The sequence below is a fragment of the Molossus molossus genome, unplaced genomic scaffold, assembly GCF_014108415.1.
Source record: "Molossus molossus isolate mMolMol1 unplaced genomic scaffold, mMolMol1.p scaffold_m16_p_6, whole genome shotgun sequence".
In the NCBI taxonomy this organism is placed as follows: Eukaryota; Metazoa; Chordata; class Mammalia; order Chiroptera; family Molossidae; genus Molossus; species Molossus molossus.
The window spans coordinates 102,474,961-102,489,629 of record NW_023425399.1 but is presented as its reverse complement, the minus strand read 5'-3'; the positions used below and the strand labels follow the sequence as shown (position 1 = coordinate 102,489,629).

Here is a 14,669-nt window from a genome sequence, read left to right as displayed (position 1 = left end):
TTTCGTTTCCGTAACCCTTTGAGATGGTCTTTATTTTTCCATTACATAGGATAGGAAACTGATACCACGGCAGGTTGAGTTAGTTGTCCAACTTCATGAAGCTGATAAGTGACAATAAGGATGCAAACACGGGTCGGTCTGACTCTGAAGCCCAGTTTCATTCACTCTGCTACTCAGAAGTTAAATCTTCCCACCCGCTGAATTGACTCTCAAGTTGAGGTCATGAGTATACATACGTAGAAGGTCACTTTTTTTTCATCAGGGAACTTTTTAAAACATACACAGACACATCAATGCTTTTCAAATTAAATATAATGATGGAGGAAAATAATCCTAGCAATATTTGATCTAGATGCTTTTTCAGTGTGTTCGTGAGAAATAGATGTTAGCATATTGACCTAAAGCAGTAATCTCATAAATTTCAAAGGTCTTCAGTTATATATTCTTAGTCAGTCACTCCTTGTCTCCTGTGTTAGGAAATATCTGCTATCACTCCGTTGTTAGTGTGATGCATCTGGAAGGGTTTTCTTGGAGTAGAGGTCTCATTCTTGGATATTGACCCACCAAATAAAAATTGTGTATTCAATGTGGTTGATATTTGCAATTAATTCTAAGAAAGCAAATTTGTAGAGAATATATATATTACACCAATTCTTTAGTTTTTATTATGTGAGCTATGCCAAATTATGGTTTGATATCATCTTAAATCTCTGACAGCTTTAGTATAAATATATGACAAGCCTGGGTCTGATAATGTCGCACAAGGAGGAGGCAGGAATCAACTCCAACTGCCTACAGTTGCTGACTCGAACAGTATTACTTAGTAGGTGAACAGATTAACTTGATAGTTTTCTTGGCATTTATTGATCTTTCATCAGTCTTTGGTTTTTGTGGATAGAAAAGTCTTAAACCTGTTAATAGATGATCTGACACTGAGCCAAAAATGCACAGGCTCTTCTGGAGCTTTTCTTGTTAAGATCAGGCCTGTAGAATCGTACTGACCTGAGTCTTCATTCCAGCTGCACCACTGACTAATGGGTAAGTTACTGTAAATGGGGCATGGCACCTTCTTCAGCATGCTGCAGGACCGGTGAACTGAGTTGCTGTACATAAAGTACTTGGCACAATGCCAGGCGCAGGGGAGGGGCTCAGTGGGTAAATGGTAGCTGTTCTCATCTCCCTCCTCTTACTCCACCAAGAGAATGGGACTGGGCAGAAAGAGAACTTTGGGTAAGCTCCAATTTCTATTTACCCTGCACAGATTGGTGTGCTTTTGAATATACTTTAACCCAAGTCCTCCTGCAATGAAAAATAGAAAGGCAAAAGATCTTCCTCTAGTCCTCTGCAAGGAGAAGATAGCGTAATATGTATCTTTTTATCTTCTGTTATAATCAGGAATAAAACTCCAAGATCTCGGTGGTCAACTTAGACCAGCTCTGTGTGTGCACTACTGTTCTCTCAACTCAAACCAGCTAGTCTTTCTTCACCTGGATCCTTGGGGCTGCACCAGATTCACCTAAGACGCTGATCAAAAACCAAACAAAATAAAACTAGCCTTCTAACGTTAGACCAGAACTACTGAGGGAAGCTCTGGGGCTGAGGCCTTGTGATGTACAGTTTCAAAACTCTGATGGTTCTTCTGCGTAAAATACCAGCTTGTCCTCGCTGTCTCACCTCCTTGCCTTCGCTCAAGCTATTTTCTTGGCTTGGAGTAGTGGTTCCTCCTCTGTTGGATTCTTACACATTTTTTAAGAACTATCTCTTCCTAAAAGTCTTCCCAAATTCTCCCAAGTTGAAATTAATTTCATATCTTTATTATTTCACTTATTACAGTCTTCCTTATAGAGTTTTACTAGTTTTCCACCAAACATTAAACTCCTAAAGGGCAGCAATTACCAATTACCTTCGTAACTGGCAGAATACTTTGCGATGGGCACCAGAGGAATATTTGTTGAATTTGGATCGACCCTCTAAACTGCCCTATCTTAGTTTTCCACTAAACGGTCCTATCTGACCTCCCCAAATGAGTGCAAATCCCTTCAGAGCATGTATGATTAGGCTCAGGGCGATAGAGGACAAAACTGATAACCACGACCAGCCTGAGTTCTTGGTGCGTTAGGCTGGGATGTGTGTTTGTGTGTGGTTGTGAGGGTTGTTTGTGATCCCTCTTGTTTCCTCATCCTCTTCTTGGATATCTTCTGTCAGGCAAGTTGAACAAACCCCTTAAAGTCCCAGTTGAATCCACAGCAACGAAGGAAAGCCTACAGTTGTAGTCTGGGTAGGTTTTACTTTCAGGAAACAGATTTGATCATTCATCTCGCTAAAGAAGCACCTTTTATTTCACACCATCATTTTTGTCCTCTTGGACCCAAGACAGAGTACAGCTGTGCATCCACTGATGTCCTAGTGGTACTTATTACATCTGCACGAGAAGCAAAAGTCTAGAGATGAATTCCAGTTTCTAGTAGATGGTTTCTCCCAAGCTGTCCTGCCTCGGTCACTGATGATTTGAGCATGTTTGTGGTTTGGGATGACTTTTAATCCCATCCTGTGGTTCTCCATCAGCAGACTGGATAGGACGTTGCCTAGACCACTGGCAGTACAAAGTAATACACAGATGGGAGCTACCAACTTTTCTCATGTGTTAGAGGGTAACAAGAGAACAAGATGCTAGAGGCTACAGGACGGTCTGATTAGTGAGGGGATTAGAAAGGGGCGTAATAATTGAGAGTGTTAGCACATTTGGGGAGTCTCTCCAAAATATTAAATCCTTGCCCCTTAAAAGTATTACACTGGTCTGGCTGGTGTGGCTCAGTGGTTGAGCATCGACCCATGCACCAAGAGGTTGCCATTTGATTCCCGGTCAGGGCACATGTCCAGGTTGTGCCCAATCCCCAGTGGGGAGCATGCAGGAGGCGGCCAGTTGATGTTTTCTCTCATTGATGTTTCTATCTCTCCCCCTCTCTTCCTCTCTCTCTAAAAACCAATAAAGGAAAAAAAAAAAAAGTGTTACATGATTACTTGGCCTCACACCAGGCAGCAGGGTTAAGCTGAGGAAATCATTGGATTTGGCAAGCAAGATCAGCTTTTCAGGGGTAGGCTAAGATTTATGGCAGCAGCAGTGTTTATGGAAGTGTGGTGGAAGAGACTAGACAGCTATTGCAGAGGGGGACGCCTTACATATTTAGGGAGACCCATCTTTTCAATATTTTTGTCTTTAGGTTGATAGTGGTGCCCTGGCTGCTATGGCTGAGTTGATTGGACATTGTCCTGTGCGCTGAAAGGCTGCTGGTTTGATCCCCGGTCAGGGCACATGCCTGGGTTTCGGGCTCAGTCCCTGGTAGGGGTGTGTAGGAGGCAGCCAGTCGATGTTTCTGACATCGATGTGTCTCTCCCTTTAAAAGAATGAATAAAAATATGTTTTTAGAAAAGATTTCTAATGGTTGGGGAAGTAATGTAATAGGAACTTCATATGCCTACAATCAATCCCCTCGTAAAATACGGGACTCATAAATGAGCAGATCAGGAAATGTTACATTTAGGCAGAGAAAGAGCTCTTCCCTGCTCTGCACCCCTCCAAAGTAGTCAGGGTTATAAAATGGCCAAAGATAATGAGAAGAGGTCACTGAATTTGGTGAGAGTCAATGTAGTGAGAAGTCCTGGACAGGATGGTCTGAGGAATGGAGATAGTGCATGTTGATCATTCCTTTAGTAATTGGCTTGGGGATTGGGAGGGGAGCAGAGGGTGTTTGTATCAGCAGCTGGATAAAATTTGTGTTCATCAAAATAACAGTACAATTCCAGCACCCCAAAGAATTTCCTGTGCTGACCCTATGTGGTCAGACCCTCACTCCACCCCTAACCCCAGGCAGCCATCCCTGCAGTTGATTCTTTTTCAGAATGTCATACAAATTGAATCATATAGTATGTAAAAGACTGGCTTCTTTCACTTAGCATAATGCCTGCTTATGTAAATATTTTTACTTTTTATTTTATTTTTTGTAAGCCTACTTTTGGCACACCCTGTATGGAGGAGTAAACACGAAGGTATAAACATTATCTCAGGAAGAATATTAGGTGAGCTTATTAGCTTTGAATGGGTGGTGGAAAGGATGGAGAAGAGGGTTGTGGTGACCTTCACCAGTTAATTGTTGTCTTTTAAAACTAGCCTCCTTTCCTTCTCTGCCATTTTCCTCTTCCTTCACCTCCTTTGGGGGGTTGTGGTTGGCAAAATGCATTTACACACACATACATACATACATAAATACATATATCTGCATTTTCATGGTAGAAGCATTTCAGTTATAAAGAGTCATTCATGCATATCAGATTCAACTTCCGCTTTAGTTGAGGGCTCTCTGATGAGTGGCAATACCAGGAGTTGTAATCTAGAGCTCTGTGTTCATTTCTCAGTCCAAGGTTTATTTTGCAAAATTTTCTTTCCTCAATTTTATCATTTTCCTTTGAATTAATAGGAATTAAAAAATTATAGAAAGTAAAAAATTTAACATTTGACATTTTAGAATTGGAATTTTTAGATGTTAAATATTAATCATATCTGTACATAATTTTTGTACTTTGGTAATGTTGACTTATTTTTTACAAATTAAATTATGTATATATAAACTTTATTATAAAAATACTTGCTGATTCCTCTTAATATGTTTTCATTAGAAATTAACTGGTTTTTGTTTTCCTTGTCTTTTTCTGTGGTTGTGATATTCAAAGCTTAGATGATCTTATTCCCCTAAAGAGAAAACAAAAGTAGATAGGGTTTCTTGGGATATTTATCACATTCATCAGTTGTAGCCTTCATCTGTTTTTCACCCGTGATGATTAGTGTATTCATGTCCTCATATATGTTGACCATATACTCAGCTGATGATGTAATTTGTAGGGCGATATAAGGTCTTACTCTATACCAGCAATCTTCCAAGGAAAGTGAGACATTCTGTTGCAGGTTATTCTTGGTGCTAGCATTGAGGTTATTGTAAGTCCAACATATTGCTATCCTGCTTATAAACACAATTATTTACTGTATTTTCACATTTATCTGGGGGGGGGGCAGTGGTGGTGGTAGTTATCTGATACTTCTTGTATATCTGGAAGTCAGAATCAGAAGCCCCAAAAGTAAATTAACAAACCTGATGTTTGCTCTGTGACAGGTGCTATACATGTACTGCCTTGTTTAACCCCCACAATAGTCTTACGTGATAGTCATTGCTGCCAGAGCTTACAGAAGAGGAAGTTGAAGCTTCTGGGGCTATAGAACTTGTCCAGGTCATACATCTAGAGCTGGGGTTCAACTTGGGTTTGTGTGTCTCTCAAGATCTTCATTTTGAGTCCAATTACTCCCATATTTAGTCATTCACACAAACAATTTTTCATTACCGACTATGTGACAGGCCTCGTGGATCCAAGATTAAAGACAGATTTACAGAATCCTAAGGAATTCCTTTATCTGTTTTTGGGGGCTTCAGTAGATATGAAACAGACTAGAAGAAGATGAAGACTTGAGGACAAGACAGTTACTTTCTGTTGCGTCCATAGGGCAAGCACAGAACATAGTGGGAGCTCAGTAAATGTATGCTGAGTGGATCGGTGACGGTAGTGAGAAGCCGCAGCTAACTAGGAGAGAAAGAAGTATAGAGCAGATATCAAATCAAACAGCAGAACTGTCTTGGACCATTTAGAATTTGGATAAGCAATTGTATACTCAGTAATCTCATAGGGTATGGAGAGCCTCCACTGTGCTCACGGAGGTCCAAAGTGACGACCTGCGGCCACTGAGTGGCTAAGGTGACCCAGGCTCTGTGCACCAGGGAGGCGGTCATTCATGAATATCGCATTTGTTTTAAAATAACAAGGAAGTGTATAAAACATTTTAGAGAAGTTTCCATTAAAAAATGCTCCCCCCCACCCCAGGATACTAAAGAGCTAAATTTGAGTGTTTTGGAAAAATCACATAGATTTTTGATGATGATTAATGATGCTGGATAAAGAGGTATTTATATAACGTAATTTATTTTTTTTCCCCTGATAAAATATAACATTACATTTTCATGCCAAATAAATCTTTAAAACTTTATGTTCTTTGGAAGAACAATAATTAATTATATATAGTATATAACATAATAAATAATTATATATAGTATATAACATAATAATCTATACTATTGTAACAGGTGAGCAGGTTGCATAAAATAACTTTTTTTTTTTTTTTTTTAAATCCTCACTTGATATTTTTCCATTGATTTTTTTTTTTTTTTTAGAGAGAAAGTGGAAGGGAGGGAGGGGAGGGGGGAGAGAGAGAGAGAGAGATGTGAAATATTAATGTGAGAGAGACACATCGATTGGTTACCTCCCGCACGACCCCAATCAGGGCCAGGGATCTGAACCTGCAACCCAGGTATCTGCCCCACCTGGAATTGAACCCAAGACCCTTTGATCCACAGGTCGATGCTCTAACCACTGAGCAACCGGCCAGGGCACAAAAACAGTAGTTTTTGAGTAATATAATTGAAAGAGTTATGATGTGTTGAGGTAATTCCTGTTTGGAGTATCGTTTAGATTTTTGTAAAGAAAAATATGGAGAAATTAGGAAACTTGAAATAATTTCAATTTCATTATTCAACAGCATCGATGCGCTACTTTCTTGTTCCAAGAATATATCTATTAATGGTGATGTTTTGCTTTACAGCTTTTCTGGGAGAAGAGGCTACAAGGACTTAGTGCATCAGATGTAACAGAACAAATTATAAAAACCATGGAACTTCCCAAAGGTCTTCAAGGTATTATCTCAGTTCAGTTGATCAGTGCCCACTGTGTGCCGGCCTCTGTGTTAGAAGCTGTAGAGTCAGAAGTGACTGAGTGGGGATGGTGTGCCTTGCTGGATGCCAGGCCTCTTGGGTAAACCCAGGAGGAAACGGACACGAAATGCTTGTCTGTTGCAGGGATGCTTCAGGGCAGTATATTACCTAAGATTTTTTAATTTTCTGTGTAAAAATGTTGGCTGTAGGTTAGGTTTCTCATATAAATTAACCCATGTACTGCTTTTAGAACCGACTGCAGCTGAATGGCAGAATTTCCCAAACTTCCTGTTCATTGCAGCATCTGGCCCTGCCCCAGCACTTGTTCTTTCTTTCTCTTCCCGAAAGAACAGCTAGCAGGCCTCCCTCTGCCTCTCCCTGCACAAACTGCTGCCGCAGACAGCAGCGGGAGCCGACGCAGTGCAGTCGCTGGTGTGCCTGGCATACCATGTTGATCCAAGTTCTAGCGAAGCATCACTTTTCACATATGAGAACCTCAGCTTCTAAATCTGGATGTGTTGTGGGTTGCTTAAAAATCCTCATAGTTCATGGTTAGAATGTTGCCTCGCCTTTCTCTGTTCTCGGAAATTATTGCTTTGACTGGTTTAACAAGTTTATGAGTTTAAGCAATGCATTTAAATGTGGTCGTAGGGGCCAGTCTTCTAAAAGTAGTTAAGGTGTGCAATTTAATAAATCTGTGAATTTGGATATTTTGTTAGGTATTTGAAAAACTTAAAGCTGCAGGTACAGCATGTTTGCATTGACTTCTCCTTGGAAGCCTTGAAACAAAGAAGATAAGCATTGAGATATTGCTAGAAATTAATGTTAAAAGCTACAGGAGAAACTCTTCCAGGAATAGTTGAGGAGTACATTAATAGGAATACTTGAATGTAATACGACTTTAGAAGGGACTTAGATCATTAAAATAATTGACCTTGCTTGAAGAAATGTAGCCAACTTTTAAAAAGTTGAGAAAAATTTTTGGAAAATATTTTAAAAGTTATGTTAAAGTCTCATTGAAATGCTCAGCTATTTTGTTACTGTTTCTTTAATGTTAATTCTGTGGTGTATAATAACTATTAGGTAGATATTATATAATCCTTTGCTGCCTTGGCTTATATCCGTTTTAAACATTATGATCCCAAGTGAATCCTGGTTATTTTAGGCGACACAATGTTTGCTTAGCACATCTAGAATTTTCCTTGAACAAGTACATTTTTCTGATTGCAGGAGTTGGTCCAGGTAGTAACGATGAGACCCTTTTATCTGCTGTTGCCAGTGCTTTGCACACAAGCTCCGCACCAATCACAGGGCAAGTCTCCCCTGCTGTGGAAAAGAACCCCGCTGTTTGGCTTAACACATCTCAACCCCTCTGCAAAGCTTTCATTGTCACAGATGAAGACATTAGGTAAGGCAGTTTGACAAACTTCAGAGTTGTTTTTTACATTTGATAAATTATATACTGCTGGTTGGGTTCAGGGGCACATCTAGTAAGTGATGAATCGATTACAAAGTTATGTGTATAGATATTTACAGAGCTTTTGTGAGACCAGTGGAAGGTGATGTAGGACACTGAAAACAAACACATGCTTGAAAAATGTACAAGTGTTGTGGGTGAAGGTATCATTGCGATCATGCCCAAAGGACGGGTCAGTTGTACTCTCTACTCGTCATTTTTGTAGTGGCTTTTGCAGTTTGGGGGTCTTCTTTTCACTTGGTTGTGCCTTTTGTGTTTGCTCTCTGCATCGGGTTTGTCTGCAAAACAATCTCTCTTTCAAGCAGATCATAGCCACGCTGCTTTAAGTTCAGTTGTTTTCGAAGTTTAATTTACTTATCTTGATTATGTTTTTACCTCTCTTTAGCTCAATTTAGAACTTTACTTATCTCTGCTTCACCTTGTTTCAAGGGGAGATTTAAGTTGGCCCCAAAGAGAAAGAGACAGGAAAAGAGAGACAGACACTTACTCACTCACACTCTAAAATCCAATGAGAAGCAAATGTGAAAGGTGAAGCAAAGGGTAAAGCAATAAAACAGCCTGGACGGAGGAGAGGGCACAAGCTGCATCTACTAACGTCTTTTACGTCTGTGGCTGGGCCACGACTTAGGTTGTCAGCAGCTAATAGCGAAAGGAAAACATACAGCTCAAGTTGATAATGCCCAGAAAGTATAAGCAAAACTACTCTGGATATTAAGACCTCAGAGACATTCTCATAAGGGCTTTGTGAACTGGAATATCATTGTTTTATAAAGATAGTGTAGCCCTGGCCGGTTTGGCTCAGTGGTTGGAGCATCTGCCTGTGGACTAGAGAGTCCTGGGTTTGGTTCCCGCTAGGGGCACATACCAAAAAAAAAAAGACACGTGCCCTGGCCAGTTTGGCTCAGAGGTTAGAGCGTCAGCCTGTGGTCCAGAGAGACCCGGGTTTGGTTCCCGCTAAGGGCGCGTACCTTGGTTGCCGTTTGTCCCCAGCCCTGGTTGGTCGTGCGGGTGGCAGCCACTCGATGTGTCCCTTTCACATCGATGTTTCTCTCTCTCTCTCTTCTTCTCTCTCCCTCCTACTCTGTCTGAACAAAAAATGGAAAAATGTCCTTGGGTGAGGATTAAAAAAAAAGATAGTGTAGGATACTGTGTTTTCTTTATAAAGAGGGCAGTGTGTATATACTTCACTGTTTCTACCCTCTGGGTATAAATCAGAAAGCTTTACTGGGTATTATTCTAAGACAAAACCAGCAGATGGCACTTTTGACTCACATAATTTACAAATATGTTTTATATTTGTTTTTTTTTTTCCTAAAGTCATAAAAGTTGACGTGAGAATGTTTTTAAATGCAAGACTCTAGGCTAGGTTTATAATCAGGTTTAAACCTTTCTAGGTTTACAAAGCTGCAGAGTGGTTCAGCATTGCTTTCATTCAGATGCCTGGATTACATAGAATTGACAATGAGCATTATTTTTTAAGAAAAACAAAATGTAAAATCAAGGAGAGGAATCAACTTGCTTTTTGAATTATTCTTCCCCTTGAGGAAGGAAATTAGTCAGGAGACAAGTTGTTTTCTGTCTTGGAGTGAGTCACCAGGATCCCGCCCGGCCCTGGTGGGTGTTGGCGGAGGTCCTCTGAGTGACAGCATGGGAATGTTGAGGGCCGCACACCAGACCTTTTCACAATAGAGGGGACTATCTCCAGGCCAGGTCTGGATGATTTCCTTTTAAGGTAAACTTGTCCAACAGATTGCCATTTGATTTAATTGTCACAACAGAAATTGTTAAGCAACCACTGCTTGTTGAATTAGCACAGGTTCAAAGTAACTTGCTGCACGTGGAGGTGTTGCCCTTCCTCCAGCCGTGCAGCCAGTTCTGTGTACAGTGAGCCTTCAGTTTAAGATCTCGACGTGAAGTCTATTTTTTCAGCATCTTTGATAATATTTTCATCCATGGATATATTTGTTTTCTAATACTGAGTAACATAAACTTAGGAGCTTAAAACAACCCCCATTTATAGCTAGCTCACAGTTCCGTAAGTGCGGAGTCTGGGCCAGGCATGACTGGATTCTCTGCCCAGGTCTCACGAGGCTGAAATCAAAGTGTCTGCCGGACTGCATTTTCTTCTGGAGCTTGGGTCCCCTTTCAGGCTCTGATGGTTGCTGCAGAACCTAGTTCCTTGAGGTTGTGGACTGAGGCTCCTGTTCTCTTGTTGACTGTGGGGTGGGGATGTCCTCAGCAGTTAGGCTGAGGGCAGTTACTTGTTCCATGGTCCCTCCATGGTCCCTGTTCAGCTTCTTTCCAGAAGGGCTGGCACCTTTCAAGGGCTCTTCTTACTAGGTCAGACCCTCTATGATAATCTCTTGATTAATTCAAGGTCAGTCAATTAGTAACCTAATCATGGAGTTATATCCCCTCATACTCACGAGGTCTGCTTGCCCCTAGGGGAGGGAATCATACAAGTAGTGTACACAGGGGTGGGGCGGGCAGCTTGGGAACTGGTTAGAATTCTGCCTACCTCAGTGGGCCAGCGCTTTAACTTCAGCTTTCGTAAGTGTGGGAAGTAATTCTCAGGATGAAAGAGAGTCGTGGCACATGCTAGAGTCTAAGACACACTTCTCTCGTTAAAAGCACCATTCACTCCATTTTCTCTGTCTTCCTCATGGGGTGACTCGGGCAGTCGTGTGCATTCTCACACTGTTAGGAGTGGGAGACTGCCCCCAGCTGACCCACAGGCACTTGTCACAGAGCTCGAGCCACTGAGCCAGAGGCAAGGCTAACTGAGCAGTGAGCAACGTGCTCTTCTTGACCTCGCTGCACTACATGGAAATCTGCTGAACTCCTGTGTCTTTTAACATGACAGAGGCTATGGAGTTCAGACTAACTCAGTGACGGCCTCCCTCATTTTGAAAATCCGCTTAAAAAGTGGAGGTCTAAACCTTTCAACTCTTTGTGCTGTTTTCAGAGTTTAATAAAGCTGACATATCAGGCTGGCTACACCATTAAAAGTTTTTGTGGCTACACAATATATGTTAACTTCACTGCCGTGGAGGTAGCCGCATGAGAGAGGCGTGGGCTGGAACAGACCTGTGACTTTGCAGCCGGCTGAGCTGCGAGGGAGTGACTCCTCGGGATGTCGTGCAGCACCCTGGAGCTGCCTGCTCTCCGCTCCCGTGGGGCGGGCTGCGGCTGTCCCCTGCGTGCGGACAGAGGGAAGCCACTTCCTTTGGTTTGTTTGTTTTTCCAGTAGAGCCCTCAGTACTCCTTGTTTGTTCTTGTCTGGGCTTCTCCTCCCCCCGACGTCCATCCTCACCCCGTCCTCTGGTCTCCAGAGCGGCGGGCTCTGCGTTCCCATCAAGGCAGCCCTCCACCTGCGCCTTTCCTCCCTCCGCCTTTCCCCTTCCTCAGACCGTCCTGTGCCCTCTTCTCCCTCTTCCTGGCTCTGGAGCCTTTGCCTCTCCACGTGGCGTGAGGTGACACCCTTCGCTGGCTTGAGCTGTGGAGGAGCCCCCCTCGCCCTGTCAGGAAGCCACTCTGGAATTTGTTGGTTTTTTGGCGATAAAGTGCATACCAATAGTTCTTTTCTTGTGTTTTGTTTTCCATCTAATGGTTTGGAACCTTATTTTCTTTTATGACTTGGCATTATTCGCTCACTTTTGAGGGCTGCAGTCATCAAGACACAGACACTCGTAGCATGTTCTTGACCTCCTCAGCTCATCTCAGTTGACGACGTGCTTTTCAGTCTCTGTCCTCGCTGCAGAGGACCACGTGGTCTTAGTTCCTTCAGGATGGCCTGATGCCAGCAGGCCTGGGGACCCGGAGAGAGCTTCCCGGCTCTGCCCAGGGGCCACAGCGTGCCCCCCTGAACCCAGCTCGCCCTGACCAGCCTCCGTGGTCCTCAGACTCCACTGAACACGGCTCCTTTTCTTCTGTATGCTCCATGCTACTTCCTGTTCTAGACCCGGTTCTCGGATACTTCAAATTACCCTTTTAGGAACAACCCCAAATCATTCACATATTTGAAATTCTCGAATTGAAGAAAAGGTCACTGAAATAAACCTCCTCCTCCCAGAATTCCCTGAGACGAGGGCACTGCCCGTCCTCGTGCCGTGTGCTTCTGTGAGTGCAGAAGCAGCTGCTGCCGTGGGAGAGGAGACGTGATTTCCCAGGATCGCCCGTTCTCAGCAGAGGGGAACTGCAGCGGCAGCTTCGAGTTCCATGCCTTGCCCGGTGACCCGTGGCTCTTGATTCTCCACAGGAAACAGGAAGAGCGAGTGCAGCAAGTGCGGAAGAAGTTGGAAGAAGCCCTGATGGCGGACATCTTGTCCCGAGCGGCCGATACGGAGGGGCTGGACATTGACCTGGACAGTGGAGATGAAGCCTGAGTCTCATCAGGTGAACCAGCGCCCAGGGAGGGGCTTGGGGCTTAAGACGTTCCTTTCCTTGCTTTTTTTGGCCTTTTGTTGTCTGGCCTCAGCAGGGAACGAAGGCTTCCCCTCCCACAGGTTGTGCAGGCGCTCCGGCCGGGCCGCCCCCCGGAGGGCCACTGAGGGCCACTGAGCGCCACTGAGCGCCACTGAGAGCCACTGAGCGCCACGAGCCTTCTGTTCCCCCGCGCAGTCCCGGCCCTGCAGCCGCGCGCAGGGGACCGCGCCCCCCGTTAGTGATGGGACCCTCCAAGGCGTCCTTAGAGAAAAGGGGGGGAGAAAAACACGACTCTGCCGGGCGGGAGGAGTGGCCACAGGAGGTGCAGGTGGCTGTCATTCCACACACCAGCTTTCTGGCGTCTGTTGTCTCCCCTTTAAAATTATGGCTGCAAAGTAGGCAAAATCCCTCCCTTTTTTCTAGATTCTCTCCAGCACTGATTTGATGCAAGGAGAATGAGGACATTTCAAATTATAATAAATAACTTATCTTAAAAAAATGCAGATTTTGATGCTATCCGCATCTCGCATTCTAGTTTCATGGACTTTGTCTCACTGGGTCTATGTTCTCTTTACATGATTACACTCGGATCTCAGTGTCTCTGTGGTGTCTTGCTTCCCCACTGCTGTCCCTCTTCGTTCCTGTAGCCTTTTCTTACTTTCTGCCACTCACAGCTGATTATTTATTTCTGTCTTTACTCCAAAACTGAGGGAGAAAGGAAGAGGGGAGGGAGAGAGAGAATGAGCGGAGTTCCGGGGTGGTAGCCCTGTAATTGGCCTGAGCCCTCAGTCTGGAGATGTACCTGTCCTGACGGTCATCCTTGCGTTCAGTGCTGGGTCCTGGGGACACAGTGGTGGACACAGTCACAGTTCCGTGCTCACAGAACCGTACAGTATAGTCATAGTGAGTAAACGCGCACAGACTGTGTAATTGCCAACTGTGTTACATGCTGCGGAAGGGAAGGTGAAGGCGCTGTGAGCGCTGACGGCAGGGCTGAGGTGGGTGAAGGGTCGGCACACCTCCCTGGGAAGTGACGTTTCTTTGAGCCTGAAAGATGAGGGGATGTGTTGAGCACTTTTATGTACAACACACTATAACTAAATGCTAATCAAGGCTTTAAAAATGTGGTGCTAAGGGAAATGCAATCTTTGATTATTCTTTCAAGTTTTGCTGACTTCACCTGCGAAATCACTGAATTACTTAAGTTTGTTTTTCCTTACAGGTAGCTTTCGGCTGACGTCCCCAAGAGCAAATTCTTAGAATTGAACCAAACGTTTCCACTGGGTTTGCCTGTAAGAAAACAAAATGTACCCGAGCACATAGAGCTTTTAACAGCACTAACCAATGCCTTTTTAGATGTATTTTTGATGTATATATCTATTATTCAAGAAAATGATGTTTATTTTGAGTCCTAGGACTTAAAATTAGTCTTTTGTAATATCAAGCAGGACCCTTAAGATGAAGCTGAGCTTTGGATGCCAGGTGCAATCTACTGGAAATGTAGCACTTACAAGAAACATTTGTTGCCCCCAGTTTTAATATGAATGGATCAAGAGTACCAAATAAATTTCCCAATTAAAGATTATTGTGACTTCACTGTATATAAACAGATTTTTATACTTTATTGAAAGAGGACATCTGTACATTCTTCCATCATCACTGTAAAGACAAATAAATGATTATATTCACAGACTGATTGGGATTCTTTCTGTTAAAGAATACACGCAATAAACAGCCTTTCCTTAGCATTCCCATGCAGCTGTGATCCCTGGGCCTTAGTTTTGAAGTGGAGCTGGTAGGAAGTAGTTTATACATTTGCAGTAGGCTTCTAGTATGGTGAGAATTGTGTTTTCACCAGAATTAAGTTGTCATCTAGCATGTGTACTTCTTTTTCCCCTTGCCTGTGACTAGTACTGCTGTTCGTTCTGTAAAAATAAGTCATTTTCTTCCCTTGGGCA

The 14,669-nt window shown here is 43.2% G+C and overlaps 1 protein-coding gene across 1 annotated transcript in view; it reads left to right on the top strand.

Moving 5' to 3' along the window:
• Positions 1-14,401, top strand: part of MBD2 (methyl-CpG binding domain protein 2) — a 67,268-nt gene extending 52,867 nt beyond the window's left edge. The window contains exons 4-7 of the mRNA XM_036244309.1: positions 6,701-6,791; positions 8,040-8,217; positions 12,545-12,681; positions 13,934-14,401. Of these exons, the coding sequence (XP_036100202.1) occupies positions 6,701-6,791; positions 8,040-8,217; positions 12,545-12,671 (396 nt within the window). The 3' untranslated portion in view covers positions 12,672-12,681; positions 13,934-14,401. The remainder of the gene's footprint in view (positions 1-6,700; positions 6,792-8,039; positions 8,218-12,544; positions 12,682-13,933) is intronic.
• Positions 14,402-14,669: the final 268 nt, after the last annotated feature.